Source organism: Rhincodon typus, chromosome 29, assembly GCF_021869965.1.
Source record: "Rhincodon typus isolate 14 chromosome 29, sRhiTyp1.1, whole genome shotgun sequence".
Taxonomy (NCBI): Eukaryota; Metazoa; Chordata; class Chondrichthyes; order Orectolobiformes; family Rhincodontidae; genus Rhincodon; species Rhincodon typus.
Window position 1 is genome coordinate 21,377,620 of NC_063360.1, and position 25,000 is coordinate 21,402,619.

Consider the following 25,000-nt stretch of genomic DNA (forward strand, 5'->3'; position numbering starts at 1 on the left):
AGTCAAAATTTCAAAACTAGTGTCAGCAATTTGCATTAATTGGGCTGCAGGGTGTGAAATGTTTACATCTTTCGTTTCTGATCTATTCTGGAAACTGATTAGCAAATCGTGATCCTAACTCAATTGACTGAAAACATCATCTGGGTTCCCGAATTAAAATATGGAGAACTGTAAGAAAATACTCAACGTGATTGAGAGAATGTGCCACGAGAGCTGTTCACAAGCAAGTCAGTATTTTAAGTCAATATTATAAAATGTGCCAAAATGCCCGGGTCATCTACACTTACATTCTTCTGCCACCATGTTCTTATACACAGTAATCATGCTGCTTTGTTCACTGACAACAGCAAGGAGCAGCTCAGAATACTCAACTGGGACACAACATGGCTCTCGTTTTGTGGGAAGGCCCTGCTCCTGCATTTTAATAAGTAAGACAACATGATTAGATACATTTCCCATTAATGGAATTCTACAAGATCCAACACAATTGTGTATATTGTACAATTTTGGAACCAAAATCCAATCGTAAGATAAACGATCAAAGTCAATGCTGAGCTCCTCCAGTTTGCAGATTGACCGGTTGGTTGTACTCCTGTTTTGCCGAAAGAGCTTTTGTCTCTTTTCCCAAAATGTCTTCACTGTTTGTAATGTCTTCAGCAACAAAAATGTATAGTATGTCTTTTGTGTGTGGTTTTGTTTCTTTAGGCTATCTTGTGGTGAGATACTGACCTGAGGGAACTGGGGCAGGGGTAAGGGATAATTACACTCATTCAGTAGGTGAATGAGCTGTTTCAAAACCTTCTCATTCTGGAAAATGGGAATTTCTAAAACACTTCTGATTGTGTTCTGAAGTTTAGTGATGAGAAGTTGCTGCATCTTTTCCTCAGTTTGCCCAGCATTTTCATTTTCTCTTATTTGTGTCAAAAAGTTTGCTGCATTCTCTGGCAATAAAAATATCAAGGGCTCATCTGACTGCACCAACAGCTCTAAGACGTAGGCATTTGATATATTCATTGACTGGTGGGGAAGACTCTCAATGGTTTGCTTGTCAATATGAAGCACAGGTCTGGAATTGTGGTCAGTGGAGTAACCTAAGACCATGTTCAAAAATCTACTGAGATGTCGTAGAAATTCACGTGGAGACCCATGAGTTGAGGATGGCATGTTAACTGAAGAATCCAATGTTTCCAAATAATCACTTCCTCTCCTTTTAACTGCTTTAGCAGCTTCTCTGAAAGTAGGAATGACTGGATTAGGCTGTATTTGATAATCACATTAATAAGCACACTAGTGAATCTCTTTCATATTACTCATAAACAATGGTTAACAACGTTCGCTTTAAAAAACTGTTTCTGGTTGTCTCACACTCTGAAATTCATTCTATCTCCATTTAACTTTATTGCCTCATGTTTTTTTTTCTCTATGAGTCTCATATTCTCCAGTCTGTCTCTGACTGTATCACTCTGTTAAAATTAAATTTTTATGTACTTTTAACACAACATTGCTGTATCCCATTAGAGTTATTATAGCCATCATTTTGACTTTGCTACAAAGGCTTTTTCTTTAAAATGACCAGGTACATCGATTCACAGATCCTACTTTATCAGGTCTAATTGCTGCATATTTTTCAGAAGGAGCTAATTTTCCCAACTGCATAACTGGATCAGCTGTTTACTGCAGGTAAATATTAGGCTCACATACATTCTGTGAAATTAAATAACCTGTCCTTATTGCTGGTCTAAGAGCTGGAGCAGGGGTTAAACTTGTTAATTTCACAAATGTGTAACTATGTATAGGATATGTACACCTTTAATATAATATGCCACCATTACATGATGATAAAATGGAAAAGGGTTAGTGGACAGTGAGTGAGTGAGGTAGCCCTTTCTAATGAAGGGTAATTGATCTGAAGAATTAACCCTTGCCACCCCACTGATGTTACCTAAACTGTTGAATAGTTCTTGCATTATCTGCTATTAGCTCAGGTAACACATGTAATCTATAACCAAACTGATTGCTTATAGGGGCTTCTAGACGTGGAGAAAATAGAAAAATGCACATATATTCTTCAGTTTGATGAATTTCAGATACACTTTTACAAAGTAATATTTGTTGAAAATTGCCTGTATAAATGAATTATTGGCTGGTAGTTACAAAATTGTATTGAATTTACATCAATTGATAAATGTGGACTAAATTGCATTTTTCTACCACTCTTCTGCAATGGTTTTTAGATTAATAGATCTAATAACACCATAAGATATAGGAGTAGAATTAGGTCATTTAGTTATTGAGTCTGTTCCACTATTCAATCCTCCTGCCTTCTCCCCATAACCCTTGGTCCCTGACTGATCAAGAACCTATCTCTATCTTAAATACACTCAATGACTTGGCCCAAACAGCCTTCTGTGGCAATGTGTTCCACAAATTCACTATCCCCTGGCTGAAGAAATTCCTTCTCATCTCAGTACTAATGGGTCATCTCTTCACTCCAAGGCTGTGCCCTCAGGTCCTAGTCTCTCCTACTGATGGAAACATCTTTTTGATGTCCACTCCATCAGGCCTCTCGGTATTCTGTAAGCTACAATCACATCACCCCACATCCTTCTAAATGCCATCAAACACAGACCCAGAGTCCTCAACTGCTTCTCATACAACAAGCCATTCATCCCCTGCGTCATTCTTGTAAACCTCCTCTGAACACCCTAAAAGGCCAGCACACCTTTCTTTAGATAGGGGGCCCAAAATTGCTCACAATTTTCCAAGTGTGATCTGACCATAGCCTCATTGCTGCTCTTGTATTCTATACCAAATCTGATCAAGTATCTCTATAAGGTAATGAAAGGCCACATTAAGACATGGCTAAAGAAATACATGCACTTATCCAGCATCTTAATGTTTCAAAAAATAATTTCAATGCACTGTTTAATATGCATCAATACAAATATTTATAAACAGACATTGGATGAATAGCTAGTCTATGTTTTGAAGGTCTTCATCAAGAGATGATTGGAAGCTTAAGCCACCAGGAGTTCTATCTGCTCTTTTCCAAATAGTGCCATGAGATTTTTTTCTCCAAACAAGCATTGGTTTAATCATACTAGGGCAACCACCTCTGGCTCAAAGTCTGCAATAGAGTTTTAATTCACAACATAGCTCTGAGGCAGGATTACCAACAGTTTGATCTTGTCTGATATTAAATAGGTTTGGGTACATAAACATTTAAACAATTATATTTTGATAGTGGAAATGTCAACTCTTTGTGAGCTTCCTCAAAGCAGATTACCTAGATGGCACAGAGTTTTATGCATCCAATTTTAGCACTTTTACAGACCAGGCATTACAATCCCACATTTGCGCACATGTGATTTACCACAATGATATAGAATCCCCACAATGTGGAAGCAAGCCATTTGGCTCATTGAGGCCCACCAACCCTCTGAAAAGCAATCCACCTAGACCCACCCCCACCCCCACCCTATCACTTAACCCTGCATTTCCCATGGTAATCCACCTAGCCTACATATCTCCTGGACACTATGGGCAATTTAGCACGGTCAATCAGCCTAACCTGCACATCTTTGGTCTGTGGGAGGAAACTGGAGCACCCAGAAGAAACCCACGCAGACACAAGGAGAATGTGCAAACTCCAAACGGAGGTAGAATCGAACCCAGGTCCCTGGCACTATGAGGCAGCAGTACTGACCACTTAGCCACTGTGCTACCCTGATATTTCGATACAGTGTGATTTCTCTTATTGATATGTTTATCACACTACCAGTTTAGTTCATGTACAAGTCTCACTGCTATTTAGTGCTCTTTTTCTCTCTTTTAAAGGAAAAAAAATTATACTTACACTCCAGAACCTGATAAAGTTCATGATTTTTTTTTTAAAACATGTATTTATAAAGCATATGTAACTCTATTTAAGGATCGTCATATGTTTTAAGTATCTATTTCTCCAACAACTATCAGCAGTTAATATTATTCCCAGGAATAGCACAGATGTTCTCACCTAAGCCAAAAGGGCCAGGTTCAAGTCCCATCTGCTCCAGAGATGAACAGGTTGATTAAAAATATCTAACACTACGGTTATGCTAATCTCAGCTTTATCTTCCCACTAGACTTTGTAACAACAATAGCCATTGGAAGAGTATATATGTCTCAAAATTATTACTTTTCAATAAATACCTCTAACGTAACCATCGATATACTGCCTCACTGTCCTGAGTTTTTCAGCAGTGCTTACTTGTATATGGGAGGTGGAGGCAGTGAGTCCTGTACGTTGCTGCATGATGGCTGCATTAGTTTGTTCTTCAACTCTTTGAAGCGAAAGAACAAGGCCGGAGTCATCCTGGTGAAGCGTTTTTCATCAAAGCCAAACAGCAACCGCTGGATCTCCTCTTTCTTCATTCGTACACCTGTTTACATCATTAAATGAGAACAAATCCATATGAATATCACATGAATAATTATGAAGGGGCACAGTTCTTCATCAGCAAGGTGTTGTTTGAAGCAGCCTAAACTGAACCTGTAGCTAACAACATGGAAAACAATCATTGTGAAAAGCAGTTTCAGAGACAGATGATGAAAAGCTTTGGCACTGGGGTTGGGGGAGGGCAAGCTTTTTGTAGTGGGACCAAGAGGAAATTCATGGAAGTTGGTGTCAGATATATTCCCACTTCTGGGAGCTCTTCCCAGAGGCCACATGCTGTTATCACTGAGCAGTCAATCTGTCTAATCGTGATCACTCATGGGCTGATTAGAGCTCTCCCAATGAAGATCAGGCTCATCAATTATCTAGGGGCAGAGTCCTTGCATTTGACTTAAGGGTCAAGTTTGTTGCTGTGGTGGTTGGGATACTCCAATTTGTCACGCATTGTTAAGCTTAGAAAAATCAAGTAAGCCATCTGTCACAATCCATTTCCCATCACTGTGCTCAATCAATAAAACATTTATGGACATCAGGCACAAACAGGATCAAACTCAGCTTTTACGTTTTTCAATGTTGTTTGCAGTTCAAGTTCACGTAAGGATTGAGGATTCACTAGGGTGAAGTAAAAGATAACATCAGTGGGATTTTGACCCTTCATGTCAAGAAAGAAGACAAACTGGGGATACATAGATACTAACGACTGAAACGATTTTTTAAAAATCAGCTTCAGTCACATGTAATTATGTCTTGCTTGTTTATCACATACAGAACATTGTCATGGTAGCCGTTGTCTACAGTCCCTATGATCTGTGGTCCCTATGTACTGATTGCATCCTTGAACAGTCAAAGGCTGAACCAGGCCTGCTCACATCCTTGCTGTTACATTTCACCCTGGGATAAATTCCCATCCACATATCGTGCATCAGAAACAGGCAGTCCAACTGATAGTTACACATCCCATGTCAGCCCCTGCCTCAACTCATCTACAACTGAAACCCTCATTCATGCCTTTGTTACCTCTAGACATGACAATCCCAAGCACTCCAGGCCGGTTTCGTATATTCTACCCTTATAAACATGAAATCATCTGAAATTCTACTGTCCTTGTCCTTAGTCCCTTCAAATTTCATTTGGCCATCACCCCGAGCTCAGTGAATTGTTTTGCTTCTCGTTCAGCAACATTTGATTTTAAAATTCTCATCCTAGTTCACAGATTTCTTGATAGCTTAATCCTTCCCAGCCGCTGTAATTTCCTTCAGCTCCAAAACCCCCAAAAAAGCTACACTCATCCAATTTTGGCTTTTCGAGCATCCCTGATTTCAATCTCTCCACCAGAGACTGCTGTACCTTCAGGTATCAAGGTTCAAAACTATGGAACTCCCTCCCTAAGCATCTTCATCTCTCATGGGGAGATGGCGGGATTTAAATTTAATTAATAAAAGCGACAATGGAAAGCTAGTCTCAGTGACTATGACAAATATCATCAATTGCCATAAAAAACCCATCTGGTTGACTAATGCTCTGTAGGGAAGGAAATCTGCCATCCTTACCTGGTCTGGCCTACACATGATTCCAGACCTACAGTAATGTGGTTGACTCTTAACTGCCCTCTGAAAGCCAATTAGTTTAAGGGCAGTTAGCAATGGGCAACAAACACTGGCCTTGCCATTGATGCCCACACCCCCTGAAAAACATTTTTTTTTAAAAAAAGCTCTGCTTTCTCCTTTAAGATATTTACTAAAAACTTACATCTCTGACCATGCTTTTGGTGTTCTGTCCTCATATTACCTTATATAGTTTGGTGCTTTATAACACTCCTGTGAAGGGCTTTTGAATGCTTTATTACATTAAAGGTGCTATATAAATACAAGTTGTTGTCATAGAAATCAGAGCTCAATTATTATATTTACACCTTAATAATATTTCTCCTCAATAAGTGATTAGTTGGTTGCAAATGGAGAGCAATCCAACTTATATGACTTGTTTTATTAAATATAAATTATATTATATTATATTATATTAAATATAAATTAGTTTTAGTGCACCTACCACCTCACTGGCTGAGATTAGCAGAGTAGGCGGGCATTCCCCTCACTATGTGGCTCTCCGCTACTCACTGGATACTTTCTGACCCACAGGGAAACAGCCAGCACCAAATATGATTGATAGCATGACCCCTCCTAAAGAATCTGTCTGGTGCAAATAATGAAGCACTTTTCATTGAATAAATGATCTTGGGTGTTGCAAATAGCCTACAAGGACTAAAGGAGTTAAAGTTCCAGCTGTTCTTCAATTTACATCGAGTAGATTAATTTTTCAGTTTTTTGTCAGCCTTTTCATATACATGAGTCATAGAGTTATGCAGCATCGAAACAGACCCTTCAGTGCATCTCGTTCATGCCGACCATATATCCTAAATTAATCTAGTCCCATTTGCCAGCATTTAACCCATACCCCTCTAAACCCTTCCTATTCATATTATCAATCCGTATGCCTTTTAAATGTTGTAATTGTACCCACCTCCACCACTTCCTCTGGCAGCTCATTCCATACAGGTACCAACCTCTGCATGAAAACGTTGCCCCTTTTGATCCTTTTTAAATCTTTCCCCTCTCACCTTAAACCTATGCCCTCTAGACCCCCCTACTCTGGGAAAAAGACTTTGGCTATTCACCCTATCCATGCCCCTCATAATCTATAAGGTCACCCCTCAGCCTCCGACACTCTAGAGATAAAAGCCCCAGCCTATTCAGCTTTAGATCAAACCCTCCAAACCCGGCAACATCCTTGTAGATCTTTTCTGAAACCTTTCAAGTTTGACAACACCTTTCCCAGTAGCAGGGAGACCAGAATTGAACGCAGTATGCCAAAAGTGGCCTAACCAATGTCCTGTACAGCCACAACATGACCTCCCAACTCCTATACTCAATGCACTGACCAATAAAGGCAAGCATACCAAACACTTTCTTCACCACCCTATCTACCAGTGACTCCACCTTCAAGGAACTATGAACGTGTACCCCAAGGTCTCTCTGTTCAGCAACACTCCCTAGCACCCTTCCATTAAGTATATAAGTCCTGCAACACCTCACATTTATCCAAACTAAACTACATCTGCCACACCTCAGCCCATTGGCCCATCTGATCAACTTCTTCACTGTCCACTACAAAACCAATTTTGGTGTCATCTGCAAACTTACTAACCATACCTCCAATATTCATATCCATTTTATATATATATAAATACATAACATATGCCATCCATCCACTCGTGGGCTTTTGTTAAGCACAAATCTTGTAGCATCTCTGATTTGAAGTTAACTGCTAACTGGCTTCTTAAAGTGTAAGCCTTCCTCAATTGGTTTTAAAGCCAAGGTAAGGCTTCACTTGGACTACCGTGATCTTGGTTCATTTTCACAGTAGCAAAGATATGTATTGGAAATGTCCTCAAACTTTCTTCCAAATCACCATGTAATTTTGCTAGAAACCCTAAAACAAAGAAACTTTAGGTTTTTAGCCAACCTTCCACTGAATTTACAGTAGTCAACTAGAAGAATCGCAGATGAATGCCCTGGAGGAAGAGGCACTGGGGAAAAAATTAACAGGAGCAGACATTTCTCAGCCTTAAAAGACAGCCTAAGGAAACTAAGTGAAGGAAAATATGATGATGAAGAACTAGAATTACTTAGCAAACACTATGGAGTATGAAAAATTATCCTTATGGTAATCAATGTATGATGAAATATACATTGTTTAAATGTTTAAAAGGGAGAAGCACAAGAGAGGTACTTTTAGATTTTGGACAGTCAGATTTCAATGAGATAAAACAGAGGCTGCATACAGTAACCTGGGACCATTTGTCAATGGGTAAACCAATATATCAGTGACAGGTATTCACAAAAGAATTTAATGTGATATGGGACCAGTTTAACTTGCCAAAAGAAATAGGCATGGAGGACTAGAGAGGTAAAAGCATAAAATTAAAGGGAAAAGCATAAAAGAATGTAAAAACTAGCATAGATCCTGGTGAATGAGAAAGAGTAAAGGATGATAAAATCATTAATAAGAGCTACAGAATATGAAAAGAAACTTGCAACAGCTATCATAACCAATACAAACATTTACAATTATATTCAAATAGAGAGCATGGTCTAATTAATCTGGGTCTCTGAAGAATTAAAATAATTATAAATCAAAACAGGGAAATGGCACACTTGTTAATAATTACTTGGCATTACTTCGTATTTACAGTCAAGAAGAGGATAAGATGTAGGAAACTTGTGTTATATCAGGGACAAGAACTCACCATAATTAATTCAAGTAATTTAACAGTCCTGAAGAAAATAATGGAAATAAGGAGTAAAAGCCCCCAAGAAAATGGTTTACATCTCACGGTTGAAAGTAGGTGAGAACATTGCAAAGTTCCCTCAATTCAAGAGCTGTACTTTTAGACTGAAAACTTGTATTTCCCACTCATCTACTTCAGAAAAGTGAGAGAAGGAGAGCAGGGAATTGTAGATCAGTTCATTAACCAGTAGTTAGAGAGGACCTTGTTTCAAAGATCAGGATATAGAATTAGCTGAGGAATAGAGGAGAAATAAGTCACCAGAAGGTACAGTCTACAGGCACCTAGCAGTAGCCATAGTGCGGAACAAAGTAAATAAGCAGAAATCATGCGTGTTTGCGTTAGAAGATCTTAAAAGAGATTGCTCATGAGTTTGATGCATTGGTGTTAATTTTCCTAAATTCCCTAGATTCAGGAAAAGTTGCATCAGATTGGCAAGTAGCAAATATAACCCCTCTATTCAAGAAGGGAGAAGGCAGAAGACAGGAAACTATAGGCCAGTTAGCTTGATATCTGTCATGGGGAAGGTATTAGAATCGATCATTAAAGAGATTGTAGCTGCACACTTAGAAACATGCAAGGTAAAACATGCATGATAAAATGGAATCATGTTTAACCAATGTATTTGATGGAGTAACATGTGCTTAGGATCAAGGCAGCCTGTAGACATTCCACACTCAAATTTCCAGAAGGCATTTGAAAAGGTGTCCAACCAAATATTATTATGGAAAATAACGGCGCATGTGCAGTGGGTAACATATTAGCTTAAATAGAAGAGTGGCTGGCTGGTAGAAAACAGAGAATGCATAAATGGATTTTTGCCTGATTGGCAGGATGTGATGAGGGGGTTGTGCTGGGCCCTCAACTTTTTACAATTTATATCAATGATTTAGTTGAGAGGAATGAAGGCTTGGTAGCTAAATTCACAGACAATACCAAGATAAGTAGGAAAGCATGTTGTGAAGAAGATATAAAGATGTTGCAGATGGATATAGATAGGTTGAATGAGTGGGCAAAATTCTGACAGACAGTGAATAATGTGGGAAAATGTGAAGTTGTTCACTTTGGCAGGATGAGTAGAAACAAACAGCATGGAGTGATTTCAGGATTCGAATATGTGGAGGATGCTCTTTTGTATGAGTCACAACATGAGAGTCTGTAGGTTCAATACATAATCACGAAGGCTAAGGGATGCTAATCTTGACAAGGTAGATGAGGGAAGGATGTTTTCTCTTGTTAATCAGTCTAGAAGCATCAGATGTTACATTAAAATTAGGGTTTACCCTTTCAGGACAGAGATGAGGGGATTTTTTCTCTCAAGAGGATATGTGACTTTGTAACTCTCTGCCTCAGAAGCTGGTGGAGGCTGGGTCATCAAGTATATTTTAAGACTTAAGTGAACAGAGGCAGGGGAAGGAGAATCATGGGTTTAGGTGATAGATGGGAACGTGGAATTCAAAACACAAACAGATCTGTCATGATTTTATTGAATGGCTCAAGAGGCCAAATGGTCTACTTCTGCTTCTATTTTGTACATTTGTATGGCTCTTGCACCCAGATTTTACCTTGTGCAGAGAAACACTGGGGATATCAGTCCAACTTCAACAGGTAGGATGAAGGCACCTGCGAATAGATTGGCCACCCACTATAAATCCCGCCTGTTAAAGTGGGAAATTAAGTGTGGTGTTTGCCAAAGTGTCAAACCACTCCTGCTTGATTAGGTGCCCTGGAGCATACATCTGGCAAATAAGCTTGCTGCATATCTATTGTTTTGTCTAAAAATATCATTTCAAATTATGGAAGCACAAGGCTCTCTGATCACTGAGCACAAACACTGATAAGTGCTTCATTTCTTTTCAAAGAAATTTGCCTGCCAGATGGATTTATTTCAAAACACACCAAAAACAACATTATATATCAGCTCATTTTCTATCAATACCAAGAACAAACTCTATTAATATCCAGAACAAAATCTATAAATACAAAGTACAAATGTTTCAGTCTAGCTCCATGCACACCACAGCTGCTGATAACACTTGAGATCCCTATTAATCCAAATGCATAAATTTCAAAGTGCATGTGAAAGTCCTGGATTGAACAAAGGGATGGAGGAGATCACAGAGATAATGAGGATGAGGCCATGATAGAATTTAAGTGCAAGGGCTTAAATTTTAATTAAGCCATCAGGCGCCCATAGAGGTCATCAGGCCAAAGATAGAGCTAAGGGATGATTTGGATTTGAATGGGAGTAGAGTATTGGATGAGCTGAAGTTTACAAATGACAGAGAATGGGAAGTCAGCCAGCAGAGCTCTGGAACATTTACACCTCAGAGTGATAAAACCACAAATGTTAATTTCTGCAGCAGATGAGTGGAGCTGAGACAGAGATAGAGGCAGGTGACATTTTGAAGGCAGATGCAAATGAATATACAGTTAGAAACTACATCAAAAAGGACATCAATGCAACAACCGATGTAGGGCAGCCATAGGCGAGGAAAGTGGATGTAATCAATAAGGAGTCTCAGGTAGAGCTGGAAATGTTCCTTAATGATGTCAGACATGGTTTTACAACTGAATATGTTTTGCAAGTTTTATGATTTCCGTAGGAAGAAAAAAAAATTAAGAGGTAGTAGCAAATGACTCACCATTGGAAAGATGCCTGATTTTTAAAGACACATCAATGCACAGATGCCCATCTGTACACTTTCCAGGGATTCCTTGAATACTCAGGATAACATACTTTGTCTCTTCATTAAAGCAAACAGTCTGAACAGAAAAATTCAATGTTATGACTTGACAGTTAAATTCCACCAAATATCCTCCCTGCCCTTCACTACTTCAAATAATACTATTTACTTTGTGCAGATATAAGAAGCTATGCCAGCACCAAAAGTATCAAAGGAGTAAAAGATAGTAGACACAATAAATAAATGAACCTATCGTATTCATGTTTATCCTTGCTCAGGGTTTCTCCAGTGATAGTGGAGATTGTGAGCTATAAGTGATTTGAAGATAAAATATATTTCATATTAAATATGGTCTGTGTATTTAATATGAAAGATACGCGACATGGCTAGCATTCACAATGTTCAGGTCACAATCACTAGCAAAACAAATCTGAGAACTTATAAAACTCTAACAGGAAACAAAGTTATGCCACAACTGTGAACACAATCGAACGCTGTTGGTGTACTCATGGAAGCTGTCGGTGGTTTTACAACATCAAATGTATGATTCAAGGTTGTACTCTGTTATTTCTGCCATTACAACCTTCTAAAAGTGTCAAGTAAAAGGATAAGAGGTACAAAATCAGCCAATCGCTAGGTCTAACATGTGACATGGCTGAAAAGACAGCTTACATGGAAAAACTAGAACTGTTGTTATAATGGAAAATTATATACAGTGTAGATTTCAGCACGTTCTAATTTAAGGTGGAAATTCATCTTCTCAAATCATATTTTTATTGTACCTGAAATTTTCTGCTCAAATTAATGCTTTCTTTTCTCAGTACCATCATCAAACTTGCACAATCATATTTGGCCATTCACCTTTGGCTCACACAAGAGAAAGAGGGAGGATGCAAGGTTTTAATTTTTAACAAGTTTAGTTATCCTGACAGAAAAGGATAATTTATTAACTGATATATCTGTGTACCTATGTTTTCCCAAATATGCAATAAAGAAAAAAATCTAAGATTATTTTGAATGGAATGATAATGTAGAGCACCAGAGTTCAGGGCATGTACCACCTATGCTAAATTTATACCCATTCTCAAACATACGCTAGATTCCAGTGGAATATATATTTGGTCCCAATGACAGGATTAAAGGAACAAAAAGCAATAACCCAGAAATTCCACCCTTTACACCATGATTACACTTGACTCAAGCCTCAAGAGACAAGTTGCCTCCATTACTTATCAAACTAGTAAGTGGCTAGGTCCATTAACTTTAGTTAAATCAGATTTGACTGGGTTGATTAGACTTCTTAGTGATTTAAAAACAAAAATGAGTCGGTCTTTCACCAGCTTCTAGCAAAGAATTTTTAAAACTTCCATCTTTCCACTATGGAGTCCTAACAATGAGGTCCTGAAAGAGCAATCCACATATATAGAATAACTGTAAAACGTAGAAAATGCATTGCAGAAAGAAGAAAAATATGCTGCATAATTCTAAATACAGCAATCCAAAACGTATATTTCCATTTCGCAATATTCGTTTTAAATATTTTGCTGTAAATGTCTGCTGCTGTTACATTCAGCTGACATTAGCTATCACATGGTTTGCCTCCCTTGTCAGGAGGATAAGAGCTTGTCAGTAGGTAATTAACCATAGTTACCAAAGGGCCATAGGCATCTCACTCTATTAAATAGAGACAATTGGTATTATAGCTTGAGGAGCTTCACTCCATCTCTAGCATGAGTATAAGGTGGCAAGCCTCCATAAACAGCTTAATGACCTGTATTAATGCCAGTCCATTACTGGCAAGTACAGGAGTGAATCACACTGGGCTATTTGGCCACATCGTTCACAGAGATTAAATACATAATAAAACAAAGGAGACATAATTTAAGTTCCAAATATACTTTCAATGATACCCAAGTATCTATTCAATTGGCAGATAACAAACAGTTCATATTATTTTCTGCATCGAACTGTAATCTTGTTCTGATATTTATGATTGAACTACTGTGAAGCTCTAAAATGATTAACTTGAAAGAAAATAGAAAAAGTGACGCGAAATGACTGTGGGAAAAAAATGTGGGTCTCATACTTGCTGTCTCTTTTTCTCTCTCTCTCTTTCTCAACTGAAAATTAATACAGGTTTCAGACACAATGGTTTATTTCTGTTCAAAGTTTCATTTTCACAGCTCAGTATAATAAAGCCCTTAGGAATTGAAAATTCATTACCCCAAAAACAAAAGGGTAATCAAATTTGGATCAAGTGCAAATGAACAGAATTAGTTTTAAAAATAAATTCATGAGGGAAAACACTACCGAACAAAGGCTGCCTAGTAGCCTAGATATGAGCTAAAAATAAATCCAAGGCAGCTGCTTTCAAATGTTACAGTGGATAGGGAGAAGATAGTGGGAGTAATTGATCTAAATACTCAAATAACAGTGAGAGACTAAAAGGATTCAGATTTAAATGGGGTCAGTAATGATTTGCTGAATATGACGATTTTACTTTTGTTTATGGAAAGCTCATAACAGGCCCTATTAAGGCTTTTTTTTGGGTGCCATTCCTTCAAATAATCTAATTAGGTCAATATGAAGATGTGGTAAATCATAATATGCTGAAATAAATACATTTTGGCATAAAATGAATTTTCTCCATTTATGAGCCAAACAAGCTTTCATGCCTTTTTTATTCATATTTCATTATTTGAATAAATAAAAAGATCACCTGATGTTCCTCCAATTGAATTTCATTAAATCTGAATCCTCCTTCGCTTCCAAAGAAATAGTCTTGGCTTTGTCCAAGGTAAAACACTAACAAAAACATCTCTGAGTCTTCTACCAGCCGATGTAAATCCCTTTCATATGTTGCCTTAAATTGTAGTTGTAGGTTGTACTCTTTCCAGTTCACTGTTTAGAAAAGGAAATGGGTAATTGTATTTTGTATACTTATGAAATAAATGTAAAGCAGAGATTTGACAATGACTCAGAGGGAACCACGAGTATAAGGTGTGATCTAGAACAATAAAAATTTCACTTTGGTCATTCTTCGTATTGAAAATCATTATGGAGTCATGAGACAAAAAAGACTGGACAACAAATAATCATTGCAGCATTATTAAAGTGATTTAATTTTCAAAAACAAAAGACAATATTTATTGCATATTTGATGTCTGTGGTTTTTCCTTTCTAAATAATTACATCAGAGAATCCTAACACTGTAGAAGGCAATTCTGCATTAGTTTCTCAGGAAAAGTATCAGAGAAAAAGGTCATGTTTAGTACTAAAAAAAAAATTAAATGATTATATACCACAATGAATGGTTTGTTGTATATTGTTATAATATACAAAAGAGGGAAAGATATTTTTGTTTTTCGGTTCTGTGAAGGTGGCTGTTTTATTATTACAAGTCAGAAATTCAATCTTGAACAGTGAGTTTGGACAGCTTTTCCAAGAAAGCATGTGACCCAAGCTAAATGACTAAATGAAATGAAAAGCTAAATGAAATGTTTACCGAGTTAAAATTTATAACATACAAAAATACAGGCCAAGAACCACAATTAGATTTCAATTGGTAAAAACAGTCATTCCAGCAGTTTATATGTGGACATCCACACAAGAGCTGGAAAGGCATTTTAAAAATGTTTTAGCAGTTTAAATAGACATGATGCAGAGGTGCCAGTTTTGGACTGGGGTGGACAAAGTCAGAAGTCACATGACACCAGGTTATAGTCCCAGGTTTATTTAAAATCACAAGCTTTTGGAGGTCTGTTCCTTCATCAGGTGAAGTCAGGCTCCAGCAGTGCTCCAAAAGCTTGTGATTTTAAATAAACCTATTGGACTATAACCTGGTGTCATGTGACATCTGACAAACTAGACAAGGGCTTTTCTTAAAGTTCAAGTAGGTAAAGAACAGTCAGTAGCCAGTGTCAGTCTATCTCAGGGAGAGACAGCAAGAAAGAAAGTCACAGAAACAACCTTGTTGGGTAAGTGAAAAATTAAAGTTTTGATAGGATTTATACTCTATTGAGCTGAATGTGTGTCAAGGATATTGCTAAGAAAAGGGCCAAATTTTTCTTTTGTCGCTGTCTATGTTACAATCTTTCTACATTGTCATATATGCATCAACTGACCACCACAGTAACCAAACGGAAAAAAAAACATATTATTTACAAAACCAGGTTTCACTATGAGATAGAGTCAGAGATGTACAGCATGGAAACAGACCCTTCTGTCTAACTCATCCATGCCAACCAGATATCCTGAATTAATCTAGGTCCATTTGCCAGCATTTGGCCCATTTCTTTCGAAATCCTTCCTATTCCTGATACCCATCCAGATGCCTTTTAAATGTTGTAATTGTACTAGGCTCCACCACTTCCTCTGGCAGCTTATTCCATACATGCACGACACTCTGTGAAAAGTTGCCCCTTAGGTCCCTTTTAAATCTTTCCCCTCTCACCTTAAACCTACACCCTCTAGATCTGACTTATCGTGTATTATCATTGGATCATAACAACACTGTCTACAATACAGGTCAGGGCAGATTGGTTTGAGGACTTAACAACAGATAAAATTCACTAAGCTGCAAGAAAAGTAGATTAAGACTCTGTTCCATCCCAGGCCATGCTCATATATACCTGAGTCAAGAGACTTAATAACACACAGAATCAAGCTTGTTTCAATGGACTCCACATTCTATAGAACCATAAATTAACGCTTCAATATATTCTGATACTACAGATCACAATATAACACACAGTATATTATACAGTAATGGCAAACATGATAGCTTGGATTTGATGTTTCTTTTAAAGTAAAAAAAAAATTTGCCTGGTTTTTGGGGTAATTAATAATTTGGCTAAATAATGTATGAGCACAAGCTGATGATGTATTGACTCCCATTATCCGGCATAAATGAATGTCAGATTTGGGTTGGATTTTCATCTACCTGCTGGGACCAGATTGGATATAGATGGGCACTAACACTAATCCTGCTGACCGACATAGTAATTCCCTGGTTTCATGCCACCTCCAGACCCTTATTGTAAAGATGGCATCACTCCTGTTAAGAGCCACATTGTAGCCAACCGGAAATTTTCAGTCATTCTGCAGATCCCCACAGGTATGTTGGCACATGTGGGCAGATCTGTCCAGCCGTACCAGCTGTCTAAGCAGGCCGCAAGAGTCTCTTTGGTTCCTTGAGTACAGGGGTATCTACAAGTCACTGTGTAATTGGGGTCCCCCCACCGCCATCCTCTCCAATTCACCACTCGCCTCAGTTGTACTGAGCTGCTGAATCTATCTATTACTTAAGATTTAAAAAATATTGGAGAGAGGAAGTCCCTATTTCAAAACTGTTTTCTTTCTAATTGTTCTTCCTTAGCAATCTAATGCTTCCTTCAAGCTGCAAAGCCTCCGATCTCCCTCTAGCCTGAAGAACCCTCTGCTTCCCTCAATTGAATGGTACATTTGCCCTCAAGCCATTGATTGATCACCCCATGGAAAATCACAGATAAGTGACTGCTCCCCAGAGTAGATACAAATCTCTGTTTACCATCCCTAGAGGGAAATCCATCACAAAATATTTGTTAATTGAGTTGTAGAGGGCCAGTTACTGACCAAAAATAATCAAGCATAAATATTCATAAACCATTCAACATATACAAATACAATCCAAGAAGACATCATTTAAACATCATAAAGGCTTGAATTTGTTGGTGCTTGTAACTGTTTGCTTTGCTTACTGCTTTTCAAAGGATGGTCCATTGTGATGCACCTTAAATGTCACCACTGGTACAATCCCTTTTTTAATTATGTGGAAGATAAAGTGTGTATCTACATTGATTTGTTATACATGCAAAGCACATATCTAGTGGCTTTTTTCTTTATTCTCCCACTTCAGTTATTTAGTTACATTCAGATTTGGAGATTCTTGAACAGATTTCAGCCTCTTGATGCCCAAGAAAAGAAACAATGTTGGGAGAGCTTTAGATTGTAGCCACTTCCCATTTGGGTTTTGTAGAAAGCTTTCACATTTATTCTAAGACCAACGAATGTAGAACCACTGTTTTCTCCAGTTGCAAAGTCAGCGAAAGAACCACATTACTAAACTGAAGAAGGTTACCAAGTCACAAGCCAACTAGAAAGTAAGGAGGTCATACAGGCAGGTCTTCCACAGGATCAGGACCCCAAGGGATGGGAAGACCTGCTACCAAGACCAACTGAGCAATTAGAAGCTGGTTGTTCTGCTGCTGGAAAGACATGCTTTGGAGGCCCAGGATTGAGGAGTGACCCAGGCCTGAGGTAAAAAATAGTGAAAAGGGTTTCTTGGGGGTCACAGAGAAGTTGGGGATCAACTACAAGGGCAGGACAATGGCTTTCAAGCAGGCCCTCCCTTCCCAGTACAATGTCCCCTCTGTCAGATACAGAGGGTAGTCAATTTGTGGAATTCTTTACCACAGAGGGCTGTCAAGGCTACGTTATTAAGCATAGTCAAGCCTGAGATAGACAATTTTTTTTAAATAGTAAGTGAATCAAGCGTTACAGGAAAAAAATGCAGGGAAGTGATGTTGAGGATTATCAGATCAGTCATGATCTCACTGAACAGCAGAAGAGACTCAATTGGGTGAATGGCTCCTGTGTCTTACGGTCTTAGGTGTTGTCAATCATTTTAAAGGCTGCAGTCAGAATAAGGAGGGAGAGATCAGGTATAGAATGAAACAGAGGGGAAGAAAGATTGGATGACGATCTGGAGAGGAATAAAAAGAAACAATTAAGTAAGCTATTATTTAAAAATCTGGTACAAATGAATGAGAGGTATATAGTGATATTATAGAAGTAATATTAAATTGTAGAATTACCTGCTTCGATGGTTCCATAATATATCAGAAAGTGGCCTGGCTAGTGGGGGAGTAGGCCATCCAGGTATGTGATACCATCCCCCATATAACTAATGTAAATAAGCGCAGGCTACACCTCAACCTTCAACTGAACAGTCATTCGAACTGTATTTTCATACAGTCCTTAGTTATACATTCAGTAAAAGTATCTCCGAAGAATGCTTTTTTTAAAAACCATTTTTACAGAGGCTTTGAGTTCCACATTTCAAGATGTCTTCATAGCATATCTTCAACTCACTCAAGAGAGTGCTACAGACAAGCAACATGGAGGAGACTTGGTACAAGTTAGGACATGACCAGCAGAAGATTTGACGTTCTCAAGTCTACCAGATTTACTTATTCTGTGCAATTTGCCAACCATAAAAATTCCCTTCAATCAAGGGAGTAGCTAGCAGCATGGCAACAAAGAAAGAATGTGAAGTTAAAAAAAACTGAAAAGGTAAAACAGCAGGGAAAAAAGCATTAAGTATGTACACAGTAGAATTGCAAACTAAAATATTAATAGAAGTATCAAAGTGAACAAAGTGGGTTCCTCCTGTGGTTACCTGGACAATTGCTTGCTACAGAAACTGACCTTCACTGTGATAGACTGAACATGGCAAATAGCCAATTACGCCTGCAAGTCTTCATAAAACAAGGTCAGAACCTCTCAGGTGAGCCCAGCTCTCTTTGCTCATTGAAACAAAAGTGGAATATGTGGTTGTAGATCTGAAATGACAACAGAAAGTGCTGGAGAAACTCAGCAGTGAGTGCAACATTGTGTATGGAGATGGGCAGAGTTAGCATTGAGTCCAATATGATTCTCCTTCCAAAGAATCATAACTGTCTCCACGCCTTGATTGTCAACCTCGACCAGAAGTTGTCTTTGTTGTGATACACTCTACCCAAGATAGTATTTGGTGTGAATCATGTACTTTCTAGACCCAAATTCTCCTATCTTGCCCTTATCTACTCCTACTCCAATGTTAAATATCCACCTGTAGCCACGCACTTAAACTGGAAGTTCATTTTTACCATTCACTTGTCTCTTGTGGTGAAACGTCTGTAAAATATTCACTTCTATATGTTGCAATGCAGCTAAGAAACACTGCACAAATTTTCATTAGTGACTCTCAACAAAACTTAAAAGTAAACATCAGACTTTTTACATGTTTTCATTCTTGCCCAGATCTATTTAAAAGACAAATGGTTTTAAAAAGCAGATGATTTTAAAAAAAAAGTTAAGGGTAATCACGAAGGAGGAAAGCAATACCAAATCACTCTGAACTTGGAAATGTAAAGACAAGACTATTTTAACTTCCAGACCTAAACTCTTTGGCCCAATGTAGTCAATTGCTCACCTAAAAATTGTTCAGGATGCAGCTGGTCCTCGGGACAGGATATTCATATTTAAGTTGCAAGAAGTCACTAGACAAGGAATGGCTACGAACACTTCAGATTTCGGGGTTTGGGGAGCCTGGTGTAGCAGAGGGTTAATTATCCTTATGGAGCCTGTACATGAGCAATCCTGGCTCCAAAGGTTCCTTTTTAAATTTACCTGTTTGGAACTCTTCCAGTCCCAGATCTTTTTCCTCCTAAGTTGCCCATGCCCTTTTGATGGAAGAGTGCTTTTACATGGAAGACAAAGGACATCAGGAGAGAGATTTGTAAATTTTCCAAATAGATTTAACTGCTTGCTTATTATGCAATCATTTATGCATATATATGCACTGGGACAGGCCCTATTGATACCAATGTAATTTTCTGAGAAGAAAATAATAATCTGTTAGGGGTATTGCAATTACACTTGTAACATAACCGTGTATTCATACCTTTCATTAATTCATCTTAATCAAATAAATGATACCATGTATAAGAACTAATTGCCAGCAGTTTTTCTTAAAGAAATGGATTCTAATTACAGAATCTCTAGGGGTTTTCTCTGAAGAACAAACTTAACTGAAGAGTAAGTTTCAACAGAAAATTTTTAAACTAAATTGCACAATAAGCATACTGGGATTCACACTAGAGGTGCTTCCAACATCATTGCAGCCTGTTCGTAATTATTTATACATGAATCTTACCTTTCAGTTTACTGCCCATGTTTCTTTTAGATTTAGGACTGGCAAAATTAATTATACTGTCCTTGAATGATAAACTACTGTCCTACAATTTTTTTGTCATCTTTATAACCAACAGTTTTTTTGAAGAGAACAGTAACTAATGTTAGTAGTGTGTAAAAAGACCAATCTCATCAGCGTTAGGTCATATATCTTCAGCTAGTCCTTTTGAATAGAAATGATTAACTTCCTACCTTCAAAAAGGTGTAGCGCCATTAATCTCACCATTTCTGCATCAGCTTTTATGTGAAGTGCCAGGCTTCGAAGAAAGAGAAATGCTGTATGCCTTTTTTGTGAACCAGAACAAATTCCAAACTTAGCCATATGATTGTCACTGTACAAAACCACATCTTCAATAAACCTATGTTCATATCCAGTAATGGCACCAAACACTTCAAGATAATTAAAGCTTTCTTCATCTCTTTGTAGCCTACATACCGGATCTTTAAAAGCGTGTGGATTTTTCTGATTAGAGATTGTGTACAAATCTTGACTTCTGTTAGCAAATGGAGATTCTCTTTGTGCCTCGTTAGGGGAGGATATGTTCATGGTAACCTTATCACCTTCATATGATGACTGTAATAGTTTTGCTGCTGTTCCTTGTGCAAAAAGTAATTTTGTATTACACACAGATTCGCTGTCCACGGAGCAGTTTTTTTGCGTTTCTGCTGAATGGAGATCAGGAATTTTTTTTGGTTGGTTGACGGCTGATTCCTCCACATTTTGAGGTTCTTTCCTGATGTTCTGTTCTACAGGAAGAGCGTGAATTAGTAAAATGGATAAGTGAAAAACCACAAAAATTGAACCAGCTTCCATGATTGATCTGGCTTTGTTGAAGACTGAAGAATGTAGCGCAAGTGTCGGCTTTGTCTTTGTCTTTGTGGAGATAAGCCTTGTTGATTGTGTTACATTAAAGCTGGTGAAGGAGTGTTTAGTAGATATTTTTAGAACAAAAGCAGACCTTGTATTTTCTTTCACGGATATCGTACAATGGAAAACGTGCCAGAAAACTCTGGATCAACATTCCTTTTTAAGCTACAGCATTAGCTGCACAGGAATTCTGTTACATTGAAAAGGTGGGGTGAACAAGGAAATTATACTTGGATTTGAAAATAATATAGGTAATAACATCATTACTTAATACTTAAGGGGGACATGGGACCCAGTAACATTCATTTCAAGATAATGCTAGAGATCAAAACTAAGGTTACCAGAATCACACAGTAATACCTAACAATATCCGCCAACATCTGAATTCAAGATTTTCAGCAAAAAAACTCGAAGGCAGAAAAAAATAGAAATTAAGGAAAAATCACAATTGACAAATTTAAAATAATTCTTTGAGGAGGCAACAAGCAGAATAAAAGAAGCAGTTGATGTTACATGCTTGGATTTTTAGAGCACATTCCATAAGGCATCACATATTAAGCTAAACAGCCCGGGCTATTGGAGATAGAACATTAGCATGGATAGATGTTTGGTTAACTAATAGAAGACAGAGTTGGAATAAGGGGGCATCTTCAGGATAGCAACCTGTAACTTATGGAGAGCCACAGGGATCAGTGCTGAGGCCAGTTATTTACAATATATACCAATTACTTATACGAGGAAAGTAAATGTACTATTGACAGTATTTTGCAGTTGACAAAAAAATAGGTGACAAGGTAACTGGTGAGTCTGCAGAGCGATTTAAACAGGTTACGCAGATGGGCAAAAACTTGGAAGGTGGAATATCTTATGAGTTAATGCACCTTGGCAGGAAGAATAGAGGAAATGAATACTTTATAATTGGAGAAAGACTGCAGAAAGCTCCAGAACATTGGGGTTTGGATGTCCTCATCCATGAGGCACAAGAAGTTCAGTGATAGGAAAGTTAAATGGAACATAGGCCTTTATTTCAAATGGAATGGTATATGAAACAAAACTTATCAAAACCATTTGTCAGCCCACAGCTGGAATACTATGAACATTGTTGGCCTTATCTCTGAGGAAAGGCATACCAGCATTGGAGGCAGTCCACATAAGATTCATTTTGCTAACACCAAGTATGAAGAGACTGTCTTATGAGGAGATAGAGTGGGTTGGGCTGTACTCATTGGAATTTAGAAGAATGACTGGTAACCCTATTGAAACAGACAAGATTCTTAAGGGACTCCTCAGTTTAGATGCAGAAAGGTTGTTGCCCCTTGTGGGAGAGTCCGAGGACCTGACAGCATAATCTCAGAATAAGGGATTGCATATTTTGAATTTCTTCTCTCAGGGGATATGAATCTGTGAAATTTTTTACCGCACCGGGCTGTAGAGGCAAGGTCATTAAGTATATTCAAAGCTGAGATAAACAGATTTTTAATCAGTTAGGAAATCAAGGGTTTAGGGAAAAGCAAAAAAGTTGAATTGAAGATTGTCAGATCAACAGATCAACCATGATCTCATTGAATTGCAGAGTACGCCTGGCAGGCTGAATGGCCAATATCTGTTCCTACACCTATGGACTTTGGCTGTACTATTTCCCAGTACTACTCCAGTCTTAACTAATTCCCCATCACTAACTGGTTTGCACTTAAAAAAGCTCCTTTTGCAGCTTCATAAACAGTGGCAATCTTCTCAGAATAAATTTTGAGCTTTCCCCATCAGCCATCTCTGCAACAGCAGTGTCCAACAATAAACGGGCTATAACCTTTCAAACAAGATAAATAAGGTGTCCACCTATTGCTTATCAAACTCAAGGGTAAAATTGCCAAACTTGAATACTTTAGCCCTCACGTCTGAGTCAGGTGTGGTTTGCTCATCAGATTGGCTCTCAGTCTTCCTTCTCCGTTCAAGATGCATCAATTTAAACTGGTTTCCACTTTCACTTCTTTTCTCTTTTTCCTGTAATTATTTCCTATTTCTTGATTCGCTTTGGTTTATTATTGTCACATGTACCTAGGTACAGTGAAAAATTTTGTTTTGCATGCAGTACAGGCAGATCATACCATTCAAAGTGCATTAGGTCAATAGAACAGAACGAAGAATACAATATTACAGCTGCAGGGAAGGCGCACAAAGAGCAAGATTAACATTTAAATTTAAAAGGTCCATTCAGAAGTCTGCTAATAGCAGAGATAAGGCTGCTGTCGAATCTGTTGGTATGGGTGTTTAACCTTTTGTACCTTCTGGCCATTAGAAAGAGGTTGGAAGAGATTGAAACCGGGGTGGGAGGAGTCTTTGATTATGTTGGCGGCCTTTCTGAGGCAGCAAGAAGTACAAACAGAGTCAATGGATGGAAGGTTGGCTCGCATGATGGAATAGGCTGTGTTCATAACGCTCTGTAGTTCCTTACGGTCCTGGGCAGAGTAACTGCCATACCGAGCTGTAATGCGCCCGGATAGAATGCTTTCTACGGTGCATCTACGAAAATTGATAAGAGTCTTGATGGACATGCCAAATTTCTTTAGCCTTCTGAGGAAGTAGTGGTGTTGTGCTTTCTTGATCATAGCATCGACGTGGGTGGACCAGGACAGATTACTGGTGATCACCACTCCTAGGAACTTGACTCTCTCGACCATATGCTGTTCTTTTAGCTGATCCAATTTTATCTGTTTCATTGCCTTTAGCTTCTAGCTGTAGCTATTTTGCCACTTGTTTTGCAAGTTCTGTTCCACTGGCTTTCGGGTGAAACCTCACCTCAAATTGCCCTTTAAATCTTCCAAGGAACAGGGCTTGCAGCTTTTCACAAATTATTTCATTCTTCTGTATGAAAGCAATAACATTAACTGTGGACAGCTTTGTATTTTTAAATGGTAGAAACTCACGAAAACCTTTTCTCCTTATAGTGCTTTTCTCATAACAATTTTTGAATAATTTGTTTCTCCACTGTGCTGTTAGTGTTTGCATGTAGGAAACAAAAAATGAGACATTAAACATGCACACACTGGTAATAAGCTTGAAAAGGAGAGAAGGTGTCTAATACAGACAGGAAGGTAAAGGTAACTGGAATTTAAATTTCTTGAAGTTCTCGAGAACTGAGAATACCCAAGTCCTGACGTTCAGCTGTGTTTCCTTTCTTCAACAGCGACAATATTTGCAGATATCAAGTTCTCAATGACTGGCTGTTTTAGCCATTTTATTTGGGAATTTTTTTCAAAAATTAATATATTAAAGTTCTAGTTGAGCAGTAAAAATTAAATTGTACTAGTTGAATGTAATGTGAATGTTAAAAAAAAGGCCCACATTTAAAAACGTTGGAAAATGTCTTTAATGGAAAATGAAGTACAGGAAAGTACCATACAATTGAAAGAAATACGGCTACACCAAAATTACAAAGGAAGTTATTTTCTACAAAATTTGCCTTATGTTGAAAACACAAAATTCTCTGAAACAAAGGTCAATTAGTAGGAGGAGGAGGAGGAACACCTGGTGGTGGTAGAGGTGTAGGAGGTGCAGATACTGGCGCAGAATCACTGGGCAGTGGAGGCCTAATCATAGGTGGAACTGAAGCAGGGGGAGGCCCCTGTGGAGTTGGTGGGAGGCCTTGTGGCGCTGGTGGTGGGAGGCCTTGC

At 38.2% G+C, this 25,000-nt stretch overlaps 2 protein-coding genes across 2 annotated transcripts in view; one reads left to right on the forward strand and one right to left on the reverse strand.

Annotated features, from left to right (window-relative positions):
- Positions 1-6: 6 nt before the first annotated feature.
- Positions 7-21,352, reverse strand: amh (anti-Mullerian hormone). Its single transcript, XM_020526164.2, has 5 exons — positions 20,654-21,352; positions 14,187-14,368; positions 11,426-11,546; positions 4,250-4,421; positions 7-1,231 (listed from the first exon to the last, which is right to left on the reverse strand). The coding sequence occupies exons 1-5, from the start codon at positions 21,273-21,275 to the stop codon at positions 274-276; spliced, it is 2,055 nt and encodes a 684-aa protein (XP_020381753.2). The 5' UTR covers positions 21,276-21,352; the 3' UTR covers positions 7-273.
- An 813-nt stretch (positions 21,353-22,165) lies between these two features.
- plekhj1 (pleckstrin homology domain containing, family J member 1) overlaps positions 22,166-25,000 on the forward strand; it is a 20,159-nt gene continuing 17,324 nt past the window's right edge. Inside the window, exon 1 of the mRNA XM_048613916.1 lies at positions 22,166-22,320. Within this exon, the coding sequence (XP_048469873.1) occupies positions 22,166-22,320 (155 nt within the window). The remainder of the gene's footprint in view (positions 22,321-25,000) is intronic.

Bases quoted from the DNA above. Each gene is read 5' to 3' on its own strand.
- amh (XM_020526164.2), bottom strand. From the start codon at position 21,275: ATGGAAGCTGGTTCAATTTTTGTGGTTTTTCACTTATCCATTTTACTA. The intron at 14,369-20,653 runs GTAGGAAGTTAA...TTTTCTAAACAG, and splicing joins GGCGCTACACCTTTTTGAAG to TGAACTGGAAAGAGTACAAC. The intron at 11,547-14,186 runs GTGATCTTTTTA...TTTTCTGTTCAG, and splicing joins TTCAATTGGAGGAACATCAG to ACTGTTTGCTTTAATGAAGA.